General features: G+C 28.8%; 5 protein-coding genes across 8 annotated transcripts in view; 2 read left to right on the forward strand and 3 right to left on the reverse strand.

Annotated features, from left to right (window-relative positions):
- The window catches only part of LOC126838076 (pyrokinin-1 receptor-like), a 40,615-nt gene extending 33,232 nt beyond the window's left edge, over nucleotides 1–7,383 (forward strand). For 2 of the 3 annotated variants that reach the window (XM_050572186.1, XM_050572185.1), the window contains exons 5-6: nucleotides 2,323–2,549; nucleotides 6,623–7,383. In XM_050572186.1, coding sequence (XP_050428143.1) covers nucleotides 2,323–2,549; nucleotides 6,623–6,991 — 596 coding nt within the window. In that variant the 3' untranslated portion in view covers nucleotides 6,992–7,383. Of the gene's footprint in view, nucleotides 1–2,322; nucleotides 2,550–6,599 lie in introns of all 3 variants that reach the window. The other variant, XM_050572187.1, reaches the window with a different exon arrangement.
- A 2,894-nt stretch (nucleotides 7,384–10,277) lies between these two features.
- On the reverse strand, nucleotides 10,278–14,744 carry LOC126838079 (outer mitochondrial transmembrane helix translocase). The gene is made up of 7 exons (XM_050572191.1): nucleotides 14,392–14,744; nucleotides 14,083–14,127; nucleotides 13,842–14,019; nucleotides 13,404–13,604; nucleotides 12,333–12,529; nucleotides 11,296–11,483; nucleotides 10,278–11,212 (listed from the first exon to the last, which is right to left on the reverse strand). Exons 1-7 carry the CDS (start codon nucleotides 14,527–14,529, stop codon nucleotides 11,047–11,049), a joined length of 1,113 nt encoding a protein of 370 aa, XP_050428148.1. The 5' UTR covers nucleotides 14,530–14,744; the 3' UTR covers nucleotides 10,278–11,046.
- A 405-nt stretch (nucleotides 14,745–15,149) lies between these two features.
- LOC126838084 (40S ribosomal protein S29) lies at nucleotides 15,150–16,115 on the reverse strand. The gene is made up of 3 exons (XM_050572196.1): nucleotides 15,930–16,115; nucleotides 15,695–15,794; nucleotides 15,150–15,281 (listed from the first exon to the last, which is right to left on the reverse strand). Exons 1-3 carry the CDS (start codon nucleotides 15,989–15,991, stop codon nucleotides 15,273–15,275), a joined length of 171 nt encoding a protein of 56 aa, XP_050428153.1. The 5' UTR covers nucleotides 15,992–16,115; the 3' UTR covers nucleotides 15,150–15,272.
- A 116-nt stretch (nucleotides 16,116–16,231) lies between these two features.
- On the forward strand, nucleotides 16,232–17,564 carry LOC126838081 (KRR1 small subunit processome component homolog). The gene is made up of 3 exons (XM_050572193.1): nucleotides 16,232–16,384; nucleotides 16,486–17,003; nucleotides 17,069–17,564. The coding sequence occupies exons 2-3, from the start codon at nucleotides 16,500–16,502 to the stop codon at nucleotides 17,438–17,440; spliced, it is 876 nt and encodes a 291-aa protein (XP_050428150.1). The 5' UTR covers nucleotides 16,232–16,384; nucleotides 16,486–16,499; the 3' UTR covers nucleotides 17,441–17,564.
- LOC126838073 (origin recognition complex subunit 1) lies at nucleotides 17,556–24,918 on the reverse strand. 2 transcript variants are annotated; one of them, XM_050572180.1, is made up of 18 exons: nucleotides 24,461–24,918; nucleotides 23,540–23,713; nucleotides 22,799–22,879; nucleotides 22,652–22,726; nucleotides 22,305–22,367; nucleotides 22,061–22,192; nucleotides 21,917–21,982; nucleotides 21,767–21,850; nucleotides 21,558–21,650; nucleotides 20,080–20,205; nucleotides 19,815–20,008; nucleotides 19,649–19,751; nucleotides 19,350–19,520; nucleotides 19,137–19,286; nucleotides 18,870–18,985; nucleotides 18,606–18,767; nucleotides 18,171–18,295; nucleotides 17,557–18,081 (listed from the first exon to the last, which is right to left on the reverse strand). In XM_050572180.1, exons 2-18 carry the CDS (start codon nucleotides 23,711–23,713, stop codon nucleotides 17,918–17,920), a joined length of 2,079 nt encoding a protein of 692 aa, XP_050428137.1. In that variant the 5' UTR covers nucleotides 24,461–24,918; the 3' UTR covers nucleotides 17,557–17,917. The 2 variants fall into 2 exon arrangements, with proteins under 2 accessions (XP_050428138.1, XP_050428137.1); XM_050572181.1 differs by lacking the exon at nucleotides 22,799–22,879 and having other exon boundaries at nucleotides 17,556–18,081.
- Between the last annotated feature and the right edge of the window lie 192 nt (nucleotides 24,919–25,110).

The following is a 25,110-nucleotide window of genomic DNA, read 5'->3' on the forward strand; positions in this document are numbered from 1 at the left end:
TGACCACATCTTAAACATGTTAAATTAATAATACGTTAAGTATACCCGCAAATTAACATTTATAAACATATACTTATATTTGCTAATATCCTACTACAGATAAACCTTAAATATTATTTATTGTGGGATGACACAAGTTGATATATCACTTTTTTCAACTTGCGGGAAAATACAAGTTTTTAGTTGAGACTAAAATTCTAAGATTGTTTTGTTATATCTATAAATATTATAAATATATTCTTTATGGTATTTTAAAACTGAACCAACAATTTATTTTTAGTTAAAATATATATTAAATGTTGAGGGAGGGAAGAAGGAAATTTCATTTTTCGACGTCAAAACATAATATTAATTTTTGACATCAGCAAAAATGTATTTTTTAATATTAACCTAACCGTAACGACAATGAAATCACCCAGACATAACATTATTGTCATTTTTTGTTAAGCTTACTTAATTAAAAGTCAGTATAATTATACCAAAAAATGACATATGAACTTCAGTCATCGTACTGCAGATATATAACCAATATATTATATACGTGGTAAATTTAATTGAAACCACTACTGCAGTTTGTATACATATGGAAGTAGTGTTGAAAAACATCTCAGTTTCAACATAGTTTAAATATACTTTATATTTCAATCTATTTTTACTATGGTTTTCGCTAGTTTCCACTAATAACATCCAAACTATAACGGTTAAGATTTGTATAAAACTTACAAGGGTACATGGAACAATGCAAGATGTATGGTAAAACACTTGCTGTCAAAGAAGTCATAAATCACTATCGCAGCCATACCGGTCGAAATTTCAAATCCTCCGCAATCTATCTGAAATCTTAAAAGAAAACTAAAAAGTATTCGTTTCTTAAAATGTTATTGGATTTATAAACTAAAAACTTTGTACAAATTGAATTGTTTAGAGAAACTTAAATCGTTACAACAATAATATATTATTTTGTGACAATGATGTAAGCTATTAATCACTGAGGTTGATATCCTTTTCTTCTTTACTTACCTAAACCCATAATATTAAGGTCGACCAACCAAATCCACTCTCTTTACACATCGCCATTTAAATTATTTTTATCCGTTTTAAAAAAAGGAAATAACAAAAATAAACTGATATAGTCTTCACGTGTGTAACCGTGTAACCTCTAATACAAACTACATCTGAACTAATGAGCGCATCCTGAATATGATATAACGTACCTACTATATATATTATATTTCATTACAGTCTTATCTTCCAAACCCTACTTCAGCGTGCACACACCATTATGGCCTTATGAGCTTATTATTATAGCTGTACATAGCCCATTCATATACTAATAGGCAATCCGTATTCTAGACAAAATTGCACGCAAAGTAAATTACTCTTACTGGTGTAATTTCAACTGTTGTTCGGTCCGTGCAACAAACATTTGGTTTGGTTAGCATTTATTTATATTTTTATGCGCTTTGTAGTACATTTCATTTTAAAATTCTAGGAAGTACAGAACTATAATAGGGTATAAAAGATGTCTAAAAAATTCCGTAGTTTATTATTTTTTCTGACTTGAGTAGAATGCTAAATATCTGTCGTCTGTACACTTATTAGCCCATAAGTCATTTGACGTGACGTTTTTGTTAGAACAAGGGTTGAAAGTTCGGTAAAACCGACATGACAACATTTTATAATTTAATTCACCATGGGTCTGTAAACGTCACATAAAAAATGTGGAAAATGAGAGCTACACGTACAAAAATTGAAGCTAGATAAATTACCTTATTTTAGATTTGATATTTTCTAAAATATTTTACTTGTGCCTTGATTTGGTAACGTCTAAGGTCCGGATATTGTTCTTAAAACATTCCAATTCAGTATTTGTTCCAGAACAAAATATACTAACTTTTTTGTTCCTATTCAATAGTTGTCTAGAACCTGTTTTTTTTTTCAACTTTTGTACAAAACGCACAACATCTGAGCACATAAATATTATTAGGAAGGAATCCCTCAGGATGATCTAGGAATGAAAAGGAGGGGCGCTAGAAAAAATAATTCCTTTCAAATACATATAAGCAATAGTCATAGAGATAGTATAGTAAAAAAAATACATATTCTAATAAATAAAATATTATATTTTTAAAAAAACTAATATACAAGTACACATTTATTACACAAAATTGAAGTGTCTTTAGCCCCCCCCCCCTATAAATCGGTCCTAAATGCACCACTGTTTATTCATGTATATAAGTAGAGATTATGTGAAACCGTGTACCTTATACATTATAGCAAAATATTTTAGCATGTTTACAATAATATGTTTTTGTTTTTTAGTCGCTGTCGTCGTGGCGTTTTTCATATGTTGGGCGCCTTTTCACGCTCAGCGGCTGATTGCCATATGGGGTGTTAGTCAAGTCTCGACTGGAGATATAGGCAAAGAACTCATTGATCAGTTGTACGGGATCTCCACGTACATATCCGGAGTGCTCTACTACATGTCTACAACGATAAATCCAATTTTGTACCACATTATGTCGCACAAGTTTCGAACGGCGTTCAAGGTATGTACGGACATAGATAAGACGGTTCCGCCAAAGGAACTTGCGGTATAATAAACAATAATAATTAATATCGTATAAAGCACAATGCAATAAGATTTAAGTAATTAGAATTTAGAAAAAACCCATATCTAAGGCGTTTGCCGAAATCGGTACACGATAATAGCCGTTATGCCAAATAGGTGCTTCAATGTTTTACCCAAGAATTAGGTTAATAGTTAGAATTCCTTATTTCCTTGATAAAACATTGAATAGAGTATTATGATTGTCAATAATTTTATTCGACCTAGAACAGGACATTCAGGAGGGAGTAAACTGGTCAATCTTTCGAGTGAAAGATGGTAATAGTTCTTTTTTCATAACAAAAGAATAAGAGTTTTGAGATAACTGTTGAGTTTCGGCTTTTAAATTAAACGACAGTTTTCTCCTAACTTTTCATAGTAAAATACATGCTATAAATATTTTAAATTATAGGTATACCTTAATACTATAATAATATTATTGATGGAAATTAAAACCTTAAAGTATTTACACAATTGTTACGAACACTCTTCACACGAATAAACCAATCAGTTTACACATTTTACACAGTTTATAAACTTTCTTTTAATAAAAAAAAAATTAAATAAAAAAAAATTGTTGTAAAATAATATCTTCTCAGCTATGCATCGAAGCTAAAATTTGGTTTTACATATTATGTGTCTCTTGTCTTTTATATCATTTGTATTTTTTACAAACGATAATTAAACGAAATACACGTTGGCAAAAACCAAAACAATATTACTTTACACGCCCAAATATAATATGTCATTGATATTCGAGTATGATAAATACAATAAGGGTTTGAAGACCGATGGTAATAATATACAGCATACTGCATAGTCAGTTGGCCAACAGAGCGTTTAAAAATCATTTGAACGCGAACGCTTTCATTGTGGCAGTATACTTTTGGGTTGAGTAATATAATACGGAAACCTTTCCCCCCCCCCCCAAATAACCACTAACTTGAGAGGGAAACTTATATCTCAAACTATAAACTCAGTAGTTAGTACATTATGTTGGAAAATTGCGGAATTGGTTTACAAAATATAATGACATCTTTTTTTTATTTTGACAGTCGGCCGGAACCAGGATTATGTTGGTTTTTTAATAATGTATGTGTGTGTATGTTTTTTATACCTGAAACAATAATGAATTCTTTTTGGCGATACAATCCAATTTCTTAACACACACATATATATGTGTGTAAAACAACTGGATTGTACATATATAAATATACCCACACAGGCTAAACATCAAAAATAGTTCAGCAAATAAATTTTACGAAAATAGAAAATAACGTCAAAAGAAGTCTTTTCAAAGCGCAAAAAACCTTCTTACAAATTGACATGTTTTTCGCGTTTCGACGTACACTAAAACTTATTTGTTTTATGTAAAAATTTTTTTTTTTTTGGACATGAGATCTAAAAACTAAACGAAATTGCAATATGTAAAAAAGGTCTAGCTTAGCGTTAGTAAGTACAATTTTACCTGTAAATTACATCGCTAAAGAGATAGTTAATTTTAGTTTTATATTTTATACCTAAAAATTATAAATAGTCTATATAGTTACATTTTGATTATTATTTCTTATTCCCCACCTAAAACCTAATGTTACTAACCTAACTAACTTGATTAACTACAGTACAGATTAGCTGTAACATGCTGCAAAATACATTTAAAACTGAATTGTTTTATAGTAGTTATTATTGACACAGTTTATAAACATCATTTTTAATTTCGAAGGAACCTCATGTTTTTCTCAAATACTATCACAAGTTAACCATTGTATAATAAACTATTCGCAATATGCCCATTAAAAGCACACATTCTTATTTTATTTTCATACACGAATGTAATTTGTTTACTTTTATTTTATGGCTTCTTTCCTACAATTGTCACGATTAAAAAAGTAAAAGGCTAGTAATAAAATAAAACGTAAAATAGTCATGTTAAAATGAAAACGACGTTTTTTTTTATAAATCAGTGATTTTGACTTTGATTGTATTAGTGTTTAATATTAATATTATATTATTATATTTTACTGAAACTTCGAGTAGGGTTAAAATTAAATTTCCATTTAAATTACTCGATAACCGTTCAACCAAATTCTAATTTAAATATTGAAGTATTTATGTTAGTCTCGCAGAATCTTGTGCATAATGCTACCTACAGTATTTATCGCAATACTTGGGTAAGTCACGTCAAAACTAATTCCCCTTCGCTGGTTTTGTATAAAAAAAAAGTATTTATCACAATGATTATACTGATGAATAAAATATTTTATTATTATATTTGTATATAATATAATATTGTATCGTTATTTTCAGTACAGGTTTTTTAATAAGACAAATTTTAACTACTTTGATTAAGCTTTATTTGTCAAACTAACCTCATTTTAAAGAGTTTTTTTTATTGCTACAATAATGATAATAATAAAAGCTATAAATTGATTTCAGTTTTCTTTATACATTTTAATAAATCATAAAGTTTTGATTAAATACACTGTGCTGAAGTCGGGTTTGGCCCATAACTTCACTTCTTATTGATATTTTAACACCAATGACAGGCCCTAATCCCAGGATACATTTAAAAGTAGCCCAAAAAAAACAAAATAGATTATCAAGGTCCATGGAACTGGCTCACAAACATATCGGTACAAGTCTCTTGGCTATAATATAGCAAGCGGCTCAAGGAGATATCCTAGGGATAGAAAAAATCCATATATTCAGATTACCTGGTAGATGCCAATTTTAATTATCTGACCAACACAAATTCAAACTATCCGACTGTACAAATTATGCTTGTACGTTTTACACTGTATATTTTTTAAGGGTTTATTTAGAAATCAGGTGGAAACTGGAACGGCGTGGATTATTATTAAACATTTGACTCCGAGTACCAACTGAATACCATCTTGTATCGATAGAGGTATTAATCAGTCAAGAGAAAAACAATTTATAGATCGACTTCAGTTAGAGACAGCTATCATTTTGACAATGCTGATAATGAAATTTTCTTGCATTGTCGCCCAATTTGCTAGTTTTTTATATTATTCCATATTGCTATATTGCATTTCTAAGACATTTCAAATAGATATTTTTTGGCGCATACGAATTACCTCCATTCCTAATCATTACTTTTAGGTCATAAACTACTAGTTGCTGCCCATGGCAGGTAGTCAATATTTTTAATCTTAGTTGCATGCCAAGGATTTCTATGAATTCCCTCCCATCGTTCCCTTTTAAACCAGGTAAACACTGTAAGGTATGATTTTTTTTTATAATTTCACACTCACTTGCAAACTGTATACCAACTCCCAAATTGTAATATAATAACAATGATAATGTATAAAGTTAAAATAAAAATAACCATCGATTGGGTACCAACTATTGTTTTTTTAAGTGTAGGTATTGCTCGTTGTTTGTATATTTAGTATTTTATACCTGACTCGAAAGTGCTTGATGATTATGATCTAAAACACTTTAAAAATCAGATATTCTTGGAAGGATAAAAATATTTACCACCCATAGCGAGAAGCAACTAGTACTTTTTGACATTGGTGGAGATCAATGAGGTCTTGGGATTCTAAAAACCTTAAAATTAAAAATTAGCGCTGCATTTATTTTTATTTCATCAAATCTCTCACTAAAAAATAAATGTAGGTATTTTAAAATAGCACTTAATTAAAGTTTTAAGGTTCTTAGTATCCCAAGTCCCCACCTGTTCTCCGCCAATGCTTTTTGACTTAAAACGATACGATAGGACAATATTATAAAGGTCACCGAAGGCAAGTCGTATACAATTTTGGAGGCAACTAGTATATAATTTTAACGATTGCCTGGAGATGGGAGGCATTTAGTGTGCACCGATATGTTTATTAGCATCCATAAGGACCCGTTTCAGGCTCTATCCTAGTACTATAGTCGGCCGCTAAACGTGGTCTCGTGTAAACGCATCCTAATGCGTGTTGTAACTTGGCATTACATATGCAATGTGTTAACAGAGAAACAGTGTTTTTTGTTTTGCACCCATAGGAAACCATGTTACGGTGCTGTTGCGGCGGACGGACCGGCAAGCAGCGGTGTCTGCGGCGGGGGAGCGGCTCGCCTGTTGCCGCCAATGGCGGTCAGAGTTACCGGAGGGTGTCTGCTGGACAAGCGTCTCTCGGCAGTGGCGACGGACTACGGTGCTGGCGGTGGCTGACGGCCGCGAAGAAACCGGGCGGCTCCTCCAAGTCGCCACCGCCTGGCCCGGTGGCGCTCAGCGATTGGACAATGATCAGCAACAGTAGCCTCAGGGACGTGGACGGCAACGATCTCCGGGACGAACTGGTCGGGTACGCCGCGACCACCACCACCACGACGGACAGTTGTTCCAAAGATAGCACGTTAAGTTTTACCTAAACGTTATAACATTGTAACAAAACGTAGGTACTGTTTTATATTGTAAAGACAAACACAAACAAAATATAGATAACGCGTTTACTATTTATTTATGTACACGTGTAATGTGTATATATTATGTATATGAAAACACAGAGGGAGAAAATATAGAAGTCGGCTTGCTTTTATTCAATTTCCCGTTATGCTGATTTTAATAATAATATTATTTATTCATACTACCGTTGTTGCTATATTATGCTTTTTTGTATACTTTGCAAAAGCGACCTCGCTTTTTTTACTCTCTGTACTCTTCATTTTGAACCGTGAACTAGCCCACATATGCCTACTTAGGCCATTGATCCCATACCTAAATAAAAAACATTGTCCAATAACCTACATTGGTCTCGATAACACTATTGGAGGTTTTTTTTTTATTGTAATGATTACCATAAGATAGCGGTTGCGTATTATGTTTATCGTGTTAACCGAACAAAACCTTAATACATTCAGAAATGCACTTTCAATAACAAACAAATCCGATTTCGAAACAAATAACATTATACAATAATCTAAATGGCAAATTCATGCAATTACAATGTCTATAAGTCTCTGTTGTATTCGGCGAGAAAGTATAAAGTAAGACGTGTACACGCTACACACTAAGTAAACTACGGTATAGAAATCAAAACCATATGCTTAGACTGACGGCTACACTCTTGTACAATAATTATTTTCGGCCACAGTGTGCTCCGGATTACAAAATTATTTCACATTTTTTATGTTTTTTAGGCCTTAAGCCATAGCCATAGTAAGTTACAAAACACACGGGTGTTGTCCCGTTTGGTTACAAGAAAAAAACACTTAAGGTTGAAATTCAAAATTAATGACATGCATAGCGAATTTCCGTTTCGGGCGCGGTTTTGAAGGGAAGATTATTTACGGATAATTCAAACGCACAATATTAATTTTTATCCATCTTCAAATCCGCCATTTCTCTTAGAAAGGCTTCCAGTATCGCTGCGGTAAAGCTCTGTTATAATACTAGCACGTGTACTTACTGTATTAATTACTATTGTTGTCTATAGTATTAGTTGTACACTTACCATATTAATGTGTGTATGTCCAAAGTTTGGGAAGTAGACATAAGGAAAAACAAGGGCCGTAACGCAAAAATGTACATTAGAATTACATTTTATTAAAACTTTTCATTTCTATGGTACATACATTTATATATTCTATATAAAAACCGGAAGTGTTGATGTTTAATGAATCATTTTACTCGTAGTAGGTATCCGACCTGTTGTCGGCACACTCGAGCAAATTTTTTTACATAATAATAATTATGGTTGTCGAAAATAATGTTATTGTACATAATATTAATATTGATATAATTATATCAACATTGTTATTTAACGCTGCTGTCTGAATGCCTAAAATATATCTTAACTGATAATCAATTTATAAATAAAAAAATTGTTTAATGTATGGAACAATAATATGAGTTAGCAAAATGACCAAATGTACAAACAATTTATAATCATATAACATTTATCTTGAATTATAAATTACAATAACCGTTACAATTTATGTACGAGTACAAATAAATAAATATTTTTGAAAATTGCTTTTATTATATTTAAAAACAACTTATACCTACTTATTAGAGCGAAGAATTATATAGACGAGTGATTTGTTTTTTTTTTGTTATAAAAATAGTTTAAAAAATTTTAAAAAAATACTATTTTTCAAGATATTAGATATAATAATTATAATTTTAATTGAATGATATGTTTGACCAGTTTAATAGTTTTAATTTTATTAACGACTTGATTATTTTAAGGTGATAACTATATTCTTCGAGCTAAATTATAATACATTAGACACAAAGTGAAATAATGTTAATCATAAGATATAACGTCAAATTAAACGCGTGTTTCTTCAATCATACTTAAAATGCTACATAATATTATGTGTACGATTTTGCTTAGAGTAGCATTATAGTCAACCCGTTAGTGCAAAGTTAGAAATTAAATGTTATTAATAAACCTAACACAAGTAGGTATATACTAAATAATTTGTAAAAAATAGGTACAATTAAAACCACTGGGTTGACTGAAAACTTTAAAAACAAATTGTAAGCCTCTCAAAAAGTAAAAATATTTATTAATTTGATTTTGTAATTTTGAACAAAACTAAATTCAATATTTATGTGATGTTATCCAATGTCATTATTATTTCCCAAGATAACGTTTTATTTTTTGCTTATCGTTGGCTGCAAACAATTGTTCGTTTATTCGAGTTGACATTCTGTCAATTATTTATTGATGTTCTCAATTTGCTTTCATGAAAACATAAGTCACGTCCACTTAGTTGGTTCGTTTATCTTTAAATGCGATTTCACCTACGAAAGAACATAACGAAAACGGTATACCGCAAGTCATGATTTATTTGATTCGGATATTTTTAAAAAAGAAATCATGCAGAAAATACATTTATCTAAAAAAGTAAATAAATTGTTTTTAATATTGTATACTCTTTCTAAATAATAAACGCTGTTGGTAGTTCGAGACAGCCTTAGATTGTATTTAGGTTTTGAGCAATTCTATTGATTCGAACTGGTACTTTTTTTTAAGTCGATTATAATCTTAACTTGCCATTTTCTTTTTTGATTAAACATGACAAGATCAGTACAAAACTAATGTTCAATATAAATATGTATAATTATTTTTAACACTCTTTTTAAAGTTGTAATTATGTTTTGTAGCTATAATTAAATTAAATACACTGTAAACCGATAACTTCGGGAGAAAAGACAAAATATATCCAACAGGTTATCAAAAATATACCTATCCAAAATGCACGAGATCATTATGCATGGTATCTTTAACTATACCTCGTTCTTATAAATATTTTTTTTGTTTATCATAGTATTAAAGGTTTAAAAATGTGTCTTTTTTTTGTTTATTTATTTCTGCATATATTATATTTTAAATTACTACACAATGACTAATGTAAAATAAAAAAAACAAGAAATGTGTATTTTGATTTTTCTATTACAATCCATGAAAAAAAAAACAACAAATAATCTATCTATAGGTATTGCTACTATTTTAATTAGTTTTAACAAACATAATATTGACTATCTATATAAGAGGTAACAATGTATAACACATCAGTTTATACATATTGTGTTAACAGCTATAGATGTTAGTGTATACAAAATATTTACTTACATTACTTGAGTATTATCGTTATACATATATATATTTTTGATCTCTTTTTTTTTTTATTACTATTATCAATTACATGTTTAAAATTGTAATGGCTGTTTTTTTTAAAAATAAATTCTATAAATATGATTACAATACAATTTTGTTTATTATCTTGTACAAAATAAAAATACGCTAACAAATAATCAACAAATATTGAATATTTTAGAAAATATATCCACAAAGACAAGTAAGTGCATTGCGATTAATTAATATTTACAAACTATAATTTGAAAAACAAAAAAATCAATTACAACAATTTTTAACCAATTTTTTTTTTACAAAGATTTTCAATTATTTATGAAAAATAAAACAATAAGTCACAATTTAAGTTATAGTTAAATTGTAAGGAATAAAACCAAGCAGCCAAACATTCATACCCCAAAGAAGTATACTTCCATTTAATCATAAAAATGTTCTTATTTTTTTACTATAGTTTAATAAGATAATTATTCAAGTCAAAGTTACTCTAAATAATAATTTTAATAGGAAAAAATAAAAACTGATGTTTTTATTAATTATAATGGTGGTAAGCTCGTATATCGTACATAAATCTGAACACAAACTAACTTATATTCTTAAAGACATAAACAAAAGGATTTTGTGTTTTTTTTGCCCAATCAATTTGCAAGCTATAAGTTAATTCAACAGCAACAATATCTGATTAAAAATCATCTTATTGGGGTTAAAAAAGTTATAAACATCAGCCTTTTTTACATCTAAACCAATACCCAATGTACTGATGACAAAACATTTTAAACAGGTCATTTTACCCAACTACTAATTGCTTCGTTATGTATTAATTCACTAAAATCTAGATTGCGTGGTAGTGACAACTTTTGAAGCCTTCATCTTAGCTACAGATGCAACCAAATCATCCATACTAATAGGTCTCAACAAATTTGGATTAGATTGATCACTGGAACACTCACCAACGAATCTGCTTTGCATTTGAGCCCTAATAACCTCTGGACTAAAAATGTACAAACATTATAGTCAACAATAGTGTAATTCAAATTTATAAAGATAATATAATAATATATTAATTTTTATTACCGTCTTTGTAGTTCTTCTGCTTTAATCAAATCTTTAATACGTAACAACGAGGCAATGCGGCACATCTCTTGAAGATCTGAACCTGAAAAACCGCTCGTCTCTATAGCTAAGTTATGTAGATCTACATCATCCTCGAACTCTTCGGAGCTTAAAACTAAATTAAGTATTTCTTTCCTTTGTTGTTCATCCTTAAATTAACAATAACAATAAATTAATTATAATTGTTCAAGAATGAAATTTTGAAATTATTCCAAATGATTTATTATTTAAAACATCATCATCATCTGGCTAAGATCATTGCAAGAGTTTTGGCTGCTACTACAGCAATGGTCACTCGCCCTCCTAATGCATAATGTTTTACCGAAATTGTTATTTAAAACAATAAACAAAATGTATATTTTCTATTAACTCATTTTTATCACATAATTATGTGGTATTTAAATAAAAAATTCCTTGTTCTAAGTGTACACAAATGAAATTAATTAAAATTGGGAATTATTCGTTTTGTTTTAAGATTGTTCATTTAGTCTGTAAAACTTTTAGACTGGTTTTACACATAGCGATACAAATGTCGCTTACAAATTTGAGACCGAAAAGCCTAGCATATAGTTTGTGACAAAAGCGTGTGTCATACGCTTACATGTTGTGTACAATTTTCAAACGCCATATATAAAAAAAACACTTGTGCTATGCGCATAAGGTCTTTACAGATAATTCTATAATATACGTTTAATTAGCCACAGCTGATAACGTAAGCATATTCTTGTAATATTTTAGCTGGTGCAAACTCGAGTTGGTCTGGAAGTCTGAGATGCAAGTGCATCATCTTACACCTCCAAGATTACACCACTAACTGATTAAAAACCAATTACCGGTGTAAACTAATAAAATATAAAATAGGTACAGTATTAAAAAAAAATGGTGGTACTTTAGTACTCAGCTACCTATTAGTGTGCACCTTTATCTGTGCAGATTAAGATGTTTTTTTTCTATGCCACTTTACATACTAATCATATGAACAAAACTAATACTATTACCGGTAAAGATATTTGAAAAGTGGCAGGCATGCGCCTAAGTATGGCAGGGTCCAAATCTCTAGGCCTGTTTGTAGCTCCCATGACTATAACTGTGCACTCAGGATCTGTTGACAAACCATCCCATAACATCATAAATTGGGCCTTCATCATAGCTGTTGCTTCATGATCGTTTTGTGTTCTAGATCTCAGAAACGAATCTAAAAAAAAAAAACAAATGTATAATACTTTTAATATTTTTTATTGTAAAAATAGTCTTAAATTGGTCCCAACAGGATGATTGGTCAAGGCCTATACAGCGAGACCATATACAGTGGGCCGTTTTTTTCACATTTTTGTTGTTGGTCTCAAATTTAATGATAAATATAAAGAATATTTTAGTAGAAGAGAAGAGGTGAATTTATTTAATAGTATCTTCCAATAGTTACTAACTTCACTACAAAAAGACTCGGACAATCAATCTTTAACAAAAATTCAAATAGGTGTAAATATTTTCAACTACCCACTTCTAATTTTTAATTGTTCTTTTTTATTTTAGCAAAACACTTTTTAACCTAATCCCATTTATACTCTTTCTTCTTTAATTTAGGTACTTATTATTGACCGTATTAATAAAATGAAATAGCCTGAAATTATATTTTAAACATATTTATAAACATTAGGTCAAATGTATGTAATAAATTACATTAGAAGCGATGGTCAAGCTCTATAACACAACCTGGAAGGAATCAAAATTTACAGTCTGTCCAACAAATGTTTGGCACCATTTTATTCTCACTACATGGCTCATGTTATATTCTTTCATTAATATTTAATAACTAATAATAATAATAATGCGCTTAAAAATTAAACCAACAACTATGTTTTTTAAACAGATTTATCTATTTTGGACTATTAAATAAATGACAAAGTTAATGATGAAGTTAGTGAATGATTAAGTACAACAAAAAACCTAACTCCATTTTAGTGTACACATCTATACAATTTTTTGTTATACCTAAAAAATTTGAATATTAAAATTATTTATTAATAACCTTTGAATAAAATAGTGCAAGAAACTGAATGAATATTTACCTATTTCATCAATGAATATGATACACGGTTGCAATTTCTGAGCCAAACTGAAAACAGCTCCGGCTAATTTCTGACTTTCACCATACCATTTATCAGTCAATAAAGAGACATCTAAGTACAAGAAATTCATACCGGCTTCTCGTGCAGTTGCTTTAGCAATCATGGTCTTCCCACATCCAGGAGGCCCATGAAGTAAAACACCTAAAATGCATTACTTAATGTAATTAATAATGCATTATATATCATGATAATACGAAGATATACAAAGATATTTTAGTTAAGAAAATTTGACTTCAAATGACCTTTAAGAAATTAATCAGCAATAAATAAAATGTTTGTACACATAATTAAATTTCAATTTACTTCAATTTTCCTAATTAAAATATCTTATCTAGTCTGCATCAACTTTTTACTAATAAAATCTAAAAACAGTCGAACCTTTGGGGGGTTTGGTTAATACTGAATGCCTAAGCAATTCCTTTCTTTGAACAGGAAATATCACAGTCTCTTTTATTTCGTCTATTACTTGACTGAGTCCAGCTATGTTATTCCATGAAACAGTGATATCATATGGATTTACAAGATGACTGGCAATCATCAACTCATGATCAGTCAGCTATAGTATAAAAATGTTTTATGTTTAAAGATTATTTATATAATGATCATATGACATACTTACATTTTTAACTTGTTCCAAACCAAGACTTTTTAATTTACTAAGAGCCTAAAACATATTTATGATGGATGAAAGGGAAATAATTTTATTTATGCAGAATTAATATTAATATTTGTATACTAATGAGAAAAAAAATGTGAACAAATTCTAAATTAGCCTTACAACCATGAGTATTAAAATAAAAAATTAAAAAATAGATAGTAAAATAGATAAAAACACAACATTTCGAATTGGACCTGGCTGTAAGGCTAACTTCAAAACGACTTTACCTCCTGGTTAAGTAAAGAATTTTTTTTAGCTTTAACTGTTTACCGTTTGCTTGGACTTTTTCTTCTGCTGGCTGGTTGGATCGATCTGACCCAATAACCATTTCGTACCAAAATATGCACAAGTAGACATTAACGTCATACGAATGACTAACGAAATAATTTCTTTCCTGTTCATTTCCATGTTTTTGTCGAGGACTAATGATTGTCAGCTATTTAAAGAAGCTTTCGCAAGATCAACGATTAATCAATACATTGTCTTATACTAAAATAGTTTTAAAATAAAGTATTTCACCACTATCAAGTACAGTATAAAGTCTACAACTCAAAAGACCAACTTGGGAGGTTAATTTTTCAAAAATATTAACATTTAACATCCAATTCCAAAATCATTATCACTAAAAAGTTTGATACATAACCTCAAATAACGTTATCAACAAGTTACATTTATTTTAAGGTTAAGTTCAAACCCATTGACCATGTTGACGACCGAGACTAATAAGCCTATAACCATGGTTATTCTGAGACATGAAAATTTATAATAATAGGGAATAATTATATAGGTATATATTATGAAAACTTATTTAGCAGACTATATTATGAAATTAAATGTCCTTAGTCTGTGTTATATTGTCGAGTCTATGCCCTATGGGACCAAATTGGGAACATGAAAATACGTCTCATGGTTGTAAAAGTTAACTCAATATAAATTATATTATTTTACCATATTATGCACTATTAAATAAAATAAAATAGATAGCTGCTCACATATATAATTATATAAGCAAAACATTAAAACAACTATTTATGCAACTCATTTTCATTTATTTTGACTTAAATAATATAAACAAAAATTAAGACAATAAATGTATTGTGTCATACGTATTACAATGTTCAATGTAGATAGTCAAGTGAAAATAAGTGTGTCTAGTCCATCTGAAAAAAAAAACAAATATTTCCAATATTGAATGATAATAATATAGTATTTAAATTAATAGTTAATTATACACGCAAAATATGAAATTGAAGACTAAATATCTAGAATGTGGATGTGACCCTCTCGCCAAACTGCACCGTAACAACGGGCAACGCTTATGTTAAAAACTGGCAATACAATTCTAAATTTCAATGCGTTTAAACAAATATGAAATCCAAAAATGGAGCCTCAAATCCATAAGCAGGCGTTCCATTCATCTTATAGTATACTTATGTCGAGTTGCATAAAGAATTAATAAAACTAATAAGACTAATCACGGGCCACTAAATTAATTATAAGGAACCCTTAACCATTTATTGATTCATTAAACGTTTATGCAACCCGGCATTAATCAACGGTAATATCCACTTACTTTTTTGAAGCCGATGTCGTTGGCGTATTCACGGAAACACTGACGACAAAGGTTGATTCCATACTTCCTGATCAGACCATGCTTGTTGGTGCACGCCCGACTAAAACATAAATAGTCAAAATTAATACAATTATCTAGTACAATACAATAAAAGAAGTTTTCACATTATCATTTTACTTAGACTGCCTTTTGACCTATGTGGACAATTTTAATTTAAGCAAATCGTGCGACTTACCAGTAACGGGAACCTTGGCCGTAGCGTCTTGGATGCGAATACCATACGTTAGCGAAACCCATTTTGAATAATTGGAAGTTGGTAAATAAATCGACCAAAATCAAGACAAATTGTCAAAATCGAACACGTGTTGTGTGAAAATGAATTTGTTTAGATCGGCCACCAAAAGAATAAGTCATGAAACATTTATGATAAGGCAAAGAATATGGAGAACCAGAAGCGTAGCGCTACCAGCGGAGAGAAGGCATTATTTTTTTTTCCATACAATTTTTTTGGTTATGTATCAAAATCTTATCATACTGATAACAGCAGAGAGTTCAGAGTACTCCATGCGCGTTTCTTTAACAGTTTGTTTTCCATTACAAAGTTCTGAGTCGTTTGACAATAATATTGACGTTAATAGAGAATGAAACCGATGAAAATATTTGTATTTTGTAATTTATTCCAGTCCTTAGGTAAGCTTCATTTATTTGTAGTGCATGCTTTTAGACTTTAATTTTGAGAAATGAAAACTTAGACACCGACAAACTTTACAATAGTCGCTTAATGTTTTCAGTATAAAAATCTCCAATGGAAAACGCCTGGAAAACTGAAGTTCCCGAGTTTCGCCCTGAAGATAATCCCCATGGGCTCTTAGAAGAAAGTTCATTTGCCACATTGTTTCCTAAATACCGAGAAGCTTATTTAAAGGAATGCTGGCCACTTGTTCAAAATGCCTTATCTAAATACAATATTAAAGCCGACCTTGACTTATTGGAAGGAAGTATGACAGTTCGTACAACACGTAAGACATGGGACCCTGCGTCAATTTTGAAAGCTCGAGATTTAATAAAACTCTTGTCACGGAGTGTTCCTTACGAGCATGCTGTGCGTGTTATGCAAGATGACATGGCAGCCGATATTATAAAAATTGGTTCTCTAGTTAGAAATCGTGACAAGTTTGTTAAAAGAAGACAACGGCTTATCGGGCCAGGAGGATGTACTCTTAAGTCAATAGAATTATTAACCAATTGTTATGTACTTGTCCAAGGACAAACTGTAGCAGCTCTTGGGCCTTATAAAGGTCTTCAACAAGTATGTAGAAATTTGTTGTTTTTATTTATTATTAAATATTGTATTATCTATTCAAAATGTTCTAGGTGAGACGTATAGTAATGGAGACAATGAAAAATGTTCATCCAATTTATAACATTAAAGCTTTAATGATTAAACGTGAACTCGAAAGAAATCCCAAGTTAAAAAATGAAAATTGGGATAGATTTTTGCCAAATTTCAAACCCAAGAATGTGCCTAAAAAGAAATCCTCGAAAAAAGCTAAGAAACCATACACTCCATTCCCACCTGCGCCAACTGAAAGTAAAATAGATAAAATGCTCGAGTCTGGTGAATACTTTCTCAAAGAAGAAGAAAGGCAAAAAAGGAAAAGAAAAGTCAAGGAAGATAAACAAAAGGAAGCGAAAATTAAAAGAGAAGCTAAACGTAATATGGCATTTATTCCTCCAGATGAATAATAAAAACAAAAATAATTTGATAAATGTGAATGTCTCTTTTAAAAAAAAAAAATAATAACAACTTTGCCAATACATATAAGTATTTTCTATTTATTCAGAATAAACTAAAACATAATTAATGTAATCGCCCTATTTCTGTTATAAGTTAAAAACATCTTAAAAATAATTTAAAAAAAAACAATAAAAATAAATGTATTTAATTCAAATATACTAAGGAATGAAATCAATATTTGATTATAAAATTTCAACCAATTTTTAAAAGTTATAACATGCATTGTGCAATAACTTCTATATTTTTAATTTAATACTAAATAGTGTCACAAAAAAAAATCAGTCGGTCGTTTAAAAAATGCATTAAAAAGTTTGATTCAAAAACTGAATATTACAATACATAAACAAAAAAGATTGTATAAAAAGAAAATACTATATAAAGTTTGAGGCAAATCACATAAAAAATATCATCTATAAAATGTTCTGTTATTGGTTATACTTATCTAAAGCATAACTTATGTCTTCTGGGCTGACATTGAGTGAAACTTTCCTAAAAATGTCCCAACGTTTCTTTTCGAGAAAAATTAAACCGTTATCTCTTAACCTATAAGCCATCATTATCACTTGTTGGTCGTTGGGTAATTCTTCGCCTAATTTTACAACAGAACAATAATTAAAAATTGGCTTATCTATTATAATGCTATGTATAATATTGCATTTTTTGTAATTAAATATTCACCTTCAAGCAGACAAATATTTTTCATTTGAATATAAACAGAATCAATTGTACTATGATCAACACCCGTTCTGGTTGTTTCATCTCGAAGTGCTCTAAGAAAATATTGTTCAAAGAGACTACAATACCTACAATATAAAAATAATTATTAATCTAATTTGATAAATAATAGTCAATCATTAATCAAGTCGTTGAAGTTTTAAATTTTTTAAATAAGGTACCAACATTTTGGTTATTAACTAGTTTGAACTATAATTATAAAAAATTAATATTTTATCTCAAGTAAAAAAATTATAATCGCGACTAAACAAACTGACAGTAAGTAGCACCACTCAGCCATTGCCTGGAAATCAGAACCAGACATTTTTGAAAAATCTAGTTTTGATTGCCCAATCGTAAACATTCAACTTAAAAATGATCCAGAGAATACATATTTACTTAATAGCGGTTACACGTAGACCAGAGAGTATTGAATTCAATACTTTATTAACATGACTAATTGATATCATCTGAGACCCATCTTCACTATTAACTAAATCTATAGCTCGTCGGCATATGTCTAAAGCTCGTCTAGCATCACCAGACACAGCTGCTACTTTTCTAGAAATAAAATACATTAAAAGAGTTTAATATGGTATAATTTAAAAAATAATATTATCATTACGAGAATACTTAAAATTCATAAAATAGAATAAATCTAACCTGGAAACTAATTGTACTGCATCAGGATCAAATGACGAATTACCAACTAATCTATTCATTATTATTTCTTGTAATTGCTGGAATGTGTAAGGTTTAAATACTAATCTTGTTAATCCCTAAAAATAAAGTTATACATCATAAAAAATATAGCAATACACTTTGAGCATTGAATAAAACTTAAAATACAATAAATAAGATATAGTTTAATACAACTAATATATTTATACAAAACTGTTGCATTTAATGAGCAACCAATTTTATATTTACCATTCTACTAGTCACACAACCTCTTAAAACTCTTTCAGGTAAATCCATTGTGTTAGCGATGGTAATTACAACCACCTTAGAGCCCATTCGTGTAGGCCAATCAAGTATATTATACACAACATCTTGTTTTCTATTGCATATATGATCAACCTAGATGAAGAAAGTTGATTTATGAAAAATAAATTCCTTATTGAATATCAATTATAGTGTCACCTCATCAACCAATAAGATAGTCGATACTTCTCTGGCTTGTTTACCAGAAAAATAATCATTAAGTAGAGCTTGCGCTCGAGCTGTAGAAACCGTTTGGTCAGTTAATTCTTTCCAAATTACTGAAAATGCTTGATGTGGATTAGCCAATCGCAAACCATTGATTTCAATAAACTATAATTTTAAATAATGTTCATGATTAACAAATAAAAATAAATTTATTGACATATTCCACCAAACTTGGGGGAAATTAATTAAAAGTTACATCTTATTATGATTGTTTTATTATATATCACAATTACCTTGAACGAGTGTTTCATCATCAAATCAGTATTTAATGAATCTATCACTCTTTTGACTGTTGCAGTTTTACCAGTACCGGGTACTCCACTTATATACATACTCCTGTATAAACAAAATTAATATATTTTTTTGCATTGAGTGAATTTATAGTTTATTAGATTTTACCCAGTTAATTCATCACTTATTTTTCTAGCTAAAAACGAACGGATAGATTTGAATTCAGTTTCTCTGCATGGTAAATGTTTTGGAGCTGCATGCAAATGTAAATTTGCTCTAGCTTTTTCCAAGGGACTACAAGGAACTTTTGCACCGCTATCTAATCTCTTGCTGGCTGACGCTATCAATGACTTTACATGAGCCTAATGAAAAATACAACCATAATTTTTAATTGTGTAAATACATTTCTAAATTTAGTCAATAATCATTTTACTTTCGGAGTTTTTTTTGGAGTTTTAGGAGTTGAAATCAAATCATATTCTGGTATATCTTGTAGAATTCGTCTGCATGATTTTGAACCAGAACGAGTAGTAGGTGTCATAGACTGTCGCAAACGTTTCTATAATGAAGAAGATAATAGCTTATGATTTAAAATAAGTAAGGTTTAAAGAAAAATAATAATACAAATAAAGAGGACACCACAGATATAACATTTTATGGCATGGGAGTAAGCAATTTTTTTTAAAAACCTTTACAGCCAAAACTATTTTGTACATTTATACGAGTGATTAGGATACTTTATTGATGGTTAATTTTTTTATTATTCTATTACAGCTTTCATTAAGATGACGTTATACCCCCTATTTATTAAGGAGTTAGGTATAGGCAATTTATTGTAAAATTGTAATTTTAAGGCTAAACTATGATGTTTGATTATTAGTTAAGTAATCTTGATTCTTTTTTGGTAGTTTATTTATTTTTCAAAATCTCACAGCATCCTTGACAGCGATTTAAAAAAAAAAAAGTCATCTAAACTTGCTACGCATATTCTCTCTAATCAACTAAATAACAATCGTAGATCATTTTTTTTTTTTACATATTTAAAATAATAAGAACTTTATCTAGGTTATTTCGTCAGCTTTTTTGATATTATGAACCCAACATTTACAATTTATATTTTAATTCTGACATTTTTTAAAAAATTTTAAGTACTTGTATTAAAGGTAAAATTAAAGTTTTCCATAAAAACCAACGAGAGAACCTTGTTAAAGTTCTCCTCTTTTTAACGGTCTATGACTAATACTCTTTGACCTACAAACTTTACTGTAAACCCCTTTTTTACGATTATTTTTAAATGGTATAACGTCCTCTTAATAATTTTTATTTAAAAATCAGCCTATTTTGTACAACTTTCCCGAAATACTAGTAGAAAATATTTTGTACATTTTTTTTTTAAAAAATTTTAACTACTTTATTTCTTTTAAGTTATTTTCAATAATTTTAAAATTCAAGATTTAAGTCAAGATAGTCTAAAGTTAGCCACTCGTGATATTATATAATCAAAACTATTTTGGTAACGAGGCAAACTTGCTCTTTGTGCCTCTCTTTGCTATGGCACTGCGTCCTGCCAACATCAGTTTGTATAATATGTTAGGAGATTATTTAACTTAGTAATGTTTACAGGTTGCTAGCTAATCTATGTCCCTTGTGTTCACAAGAAAAAATGGCGTGTGTGGCGTCCTCTTAAATACAGTTGTACACAAAAGCTGCTAAAACTAACTTATTATTTGAATTTATATCTTCCCCATTTTTATTTCCAACAAAAAAAAAATTGCCTCGCGACCAATAAAAAAATGTACACCAGACACTATAGTATTATACTACACTGGTACTACTTGCATGTGGAAAACCCTCTGTTAAAGACATTTGAGTGCTACTGTACACATTTATAAATTACTATTAATTACTAACATTCACAGGCGTTTTCCAAATATCAACTTCAAAATCCTTGTCATCATCACTGTCGGCTGTTAGCTCCGTAATATTCTTTCTACGTTTTTGTTTCTAACGATAATAAAAACAAATTTATAATGAAATCAATTACATTGATAATTAAAAAAAACCATTTATACTAAATTATTGTTTACTAAAGTAATAAAAAATGTATACTTGTAACTTACACTATCCGGAGTTTTTTCATCAATATCTAAATGGTCTAAATCCACGGTGTCACCAAATCGTGTGACCGATTTTCTCACACGTTTCTGTAAAAACAGCAAATCAAATATTATACTTAGAAACCCATTGTAGCATTATATATTATAGCTTACTGGAGTAATGGGAGTCAACGAATCCAGTTTATTACATGAACTTACAGATTTTTTACGTGAACTTTTCTAATAAAAAATTATAAATCAGTTAGGTCGTTGAAATAATTCTATAAACAATATCTTATAAAAGTAAGTAAAATATACTTTGGGAGTTTGAAAAATATTATCATCGGCAATGTCATCTTCTCCATCAACATCATCTAAAATTCTATCTATTAAGTCATTAACATTGTTTTCTTTTCGTAAATTCCACTTTGTAGACTTTCTCATATTTCTCTATAAAATTAATTTTTAAAAAAAGCATTATTATTTTTATTATTAATAAAACCATAGTTTTTTTTTGTTGTATAATAGTAATGTAATTATTAAAATTAATAAAAATACATACTTTTGGAGTAGCCGAATTATTTTCCCTTTCAGGTACTTTGTTTTCTTGAGAGTTTGGATTTGTCTAAATAATACACATATTTTACATATTAGTATAATTTAATATAGCATATCCAATTCAGTATTAACATTTTCAAATGCAAAACAGAAATGCTAATTTAAAAAAAAAAAATTAATGTGTACCTATTATTTTGATTTTACTCATACTTTTTACAGGCCAATAATACTGAGATAAAAGCAAATGTTACAATTATATTTATATTAAGGACAATAATAAATTAATATATAACTAAAAAGATGAAAGGTGTAGACCCAGATGACATAATAAATGATTACAACTGTACTTACTTTAAATGCACTGGGTGACAAAATAGAAATGTAGTTTGTTTCATCAATACGTTTTATATTTAATTTTAATTCTTTCTGAAAATAAAGAAATAATTTCAATTATCTTTTATACTTTTACTAACAGGAAAAATATATTTTAATGCATACTAATTGAATTATCTGATTGATTTTTCTTGTATTTTCCTCATTTTTATCTAAATTTTCTGTTGGAGTTTTGGTTTTTATTTTCTAAGAAAAAATATTGTGAATGCTATTAAGTGTTGTTTATAGGTAAAAAAATACATTGAACTAATTAGTCCATAAAGACAATAAATAAATTATACTTGTAATCAAACTACAAAGCAGGAGACAAATTGTATTAGGACAATTTGGCAGTTATCTCCTATGATTATGAATTTAAAATATCTACATAATACTAAATCATTTTAATAGTTTTTTCTAAAAAAATGTTGTTTATATATCTGAAATGAGTACATTAAATTGTTTACTTTTGTGCTGAGTAAAATTTGTATTAATAATTTATTATGCTAACAAATGTTAAATTGACAGAAAACAAATGAAAGGATATTTTTATAACTAGTAAATTCTCAGAAAAAGTAAATTTAAGTTTTTATAACGGTCTATATTTTATAATTAAATTATATTAGTAGAGAAACATTCAAGTAGATACCATATTACATTTTACATAAATGTTTTAATAGTGTCATTTAATTTTAAATTATAATACAAATTAATATCTGTTTTTAAGCTAAGAAATAATTCATGGTGACAGTACATTTAATACCTATATTACCTATATGACTGTATCTAATTTTTAAAGTTAAAAAAAATATACACTAATAAGGAAACAAAACAATTTCAATTTTTAAGATATTTTACTTTATATACCATAGATTTTGGACTTTGTTGAGGTATAATTTTGCAACCATCAATGTCCAATTCTAATAAATAATCAATGTTTTTGTTTGACCTTAATGATTTTTTAGGAGTTGATTCATCAACCGATTTAATACGAGTAGAACGTCTTGTTGGTGTCAATAATGTAGTTGCCAAATTACTCATCTAAAAATAATTTTAAAAAACAAAATATACATATAAATTACACAATACTAAATAGACATATTTAAATATATATAACTTGATAGATAATACTAAATTAGACATACACAAAATATACCTAAGCAATACAACTAAGTTATAAAAAATTACCCAGAAATAACCTATCAAAATATAGGTCTGTTTCAAATTCTTAATATAATAGTACGCATTCATTATGTACCGTTCCATACTATACACCTACATAAATAAAGGATTAATAATTTATTTTGCTAATAATTACTGTTTTTTGAAGAAATTAATTTAAATTTAATTAAAATACCCAAATTTCATTCAATTAAATACTAAACTGACAAATAGTATAAAGTGTATTAAATTTCCATATAATTCATAAATAAAGTATTTAAAAATATACAATATTACTATTATACTTCTCAGACATTAAATAGGAACTATATCTTATTGTTGTTGAATTTTATTTCATTATTTTTAATATATATACTGCATTCTGAGACTGTAGACTCAAAATTAAAACACCTACTAAATGTATAATACATAATGATGCTAATAGCTAAGTCACTTATTCCTTAATTTGTATTTTAAGTAGATATTTGGTGATTATCTCTTAAGTGCCCAACGACTAACACAAAGTAAACAATAAAGTATAAGCAGCAATATTTATTATTTTTAGTAAAAATAAAATAGCAAGTAATTAACAAAATGTAACTTAAAAATTTTTTTTAATAAATGTACCTTATATTGTGATGAAATGTACAAAATGTTAAAAACCAAAATTTTAATGACACCTGGTTGGTAAAAAAAATATGATAATTTTTGGATGTAATGAATTATTATGAAAAATATTTAATTATAAAACTCGTCAATAACATAGAATTTATTTTAAAAAAAAATGTCGAATATAGCGGTGATAACCACCGATATATTAATATTAATGACTCAACAGACGTTCAAATTCTTGCATTAAAATTGTATTTGTTTAGTAATTACACACGTTAATGAGAGTATGTTACACGACTTAAAAAATTACAGTGTACCCGGTGTACCGTATAGTAACCTATACTCGTATACCTACTAATTAGTAAATAAATTAAATTATCATTTATCACAGACTAAAGAGTAATGTAAAACCACAGGTAAAACAATCATAAGTAAAAATTTGTTGAGACTTGTCAGTTGTCACTGGAGTACAACTGTCAGCTGTTGATATTGGCCAACAAAGAATGCGCGGGAATTGTTATCACATATTGAAGTAATATCAAGGAAACTAAAATTAATAAAAATTCACCAATCAAATGCCAATTCTTCAGGTTTCAAATTTCTTAAGTTTCCTACCTCGCGGCTCGCACCAGTCGATGGAGAAACACACGTAGAAGCGAGTCAAA

This window comes from Adelges cooleyi, unplaced genomic scaffold (assembly GCF_023614345.1).
Source record: "Adelges cooleyi isolate 19-005CV unplaced genomic scaffold, UGA_ACOO_1.1 ACOO_flye_CR_arks_rails_tigmint_CR_PRNA_30, whole genome shotgun sequence".
Taxonomy (NCBI): domain Eukaryota; kingdom Metazoa; phylum Arthropoda; class Insecta; order Hemiptera; family Adelgidae; genus Adelges; species Adelges cooleyi.

What these genes read in the sequence shown, in the direction of transcription:
- LOC126838079 (XM_050572191.1), bottom strand. Translation starts at nt 14,529, where the DNA reads ATGGAAATGAACAGGAAAGAAATTATTTCGTTAGTCATTCGTATGACG. An exon ending in CTTTTCAAATATCTTTACCG is followed by an intron (nt 11,484 to 12,332) that starts GTAATAGTATTA and finishes TGTTAATTTAAG; the next exon opens with GATGAACAACAAAGGAAAGA. An exon ending in GCAGAAGAACTACAAAGACG is followed by an intron (nt 11,213 to 11,295) that starts GTAATAAAAATT and finishes GTACATTTTTAG; the next exon opens with TCCAGAGGTTATTAGGGCTC.
- LOC126838084 (XM_050572196.1), bottom strand. Translation starts at nt 15,991, where the DNA reads ATGGGTTTCGCTAACGTATGGTATTCGCATCCAAGACGCTACGGCCAA. An exon ending in GGCCAAGGTTCCCGTTACTG is followed by an intron (nt 15,795 to 15,929) that starts GTAAGTCGCACG and finishes TTTATGTTTTAG; the next exon opens with TCGGGCGTGCACCAACAAGC.
- LOC126838081 (XM_050572193.1), top strand. Translation starts at nt 16,500, where the DNA reads ATGGAAAACGCCTGGAAAACTGAAGTTCCCGAGTTTCGCCCTGAAGAT. An exon ending in CTTATAAAGGTCTTCAACAA is followed by an intron (nt 17,004 to 17,068) that starts GTATGTAGAAAT and finishes AAAATGTTCTAG; the next exon opens with GTGAGACGTATAGTAATGGA.
- LOC126838073 (XM_050572180.1), bottom strand. Translation starts at nt 23,713, where the DNA reads ATGAGTAATTTGGCAACTACATTATTGACACCAACAAGACGTTCTACT. An exon ending in CGTTGACTCCCATTACTCCA is followed by an intron (nt 21,851 to 21,916) that starts GTAAGCTATAAT and finishes CTGTTTTTACAG; the next exon opens with AAACGTGTGAGAAAATCGGT. An exon ending in TGATGAAACACTCGTTCAAG is followed by an intron (nt 19,521 to 19,648) that starts GTAATTGTGATA and finishes TTAAAATTATAG; the next exon opens with TTTATTGAAATCAATGGTTT.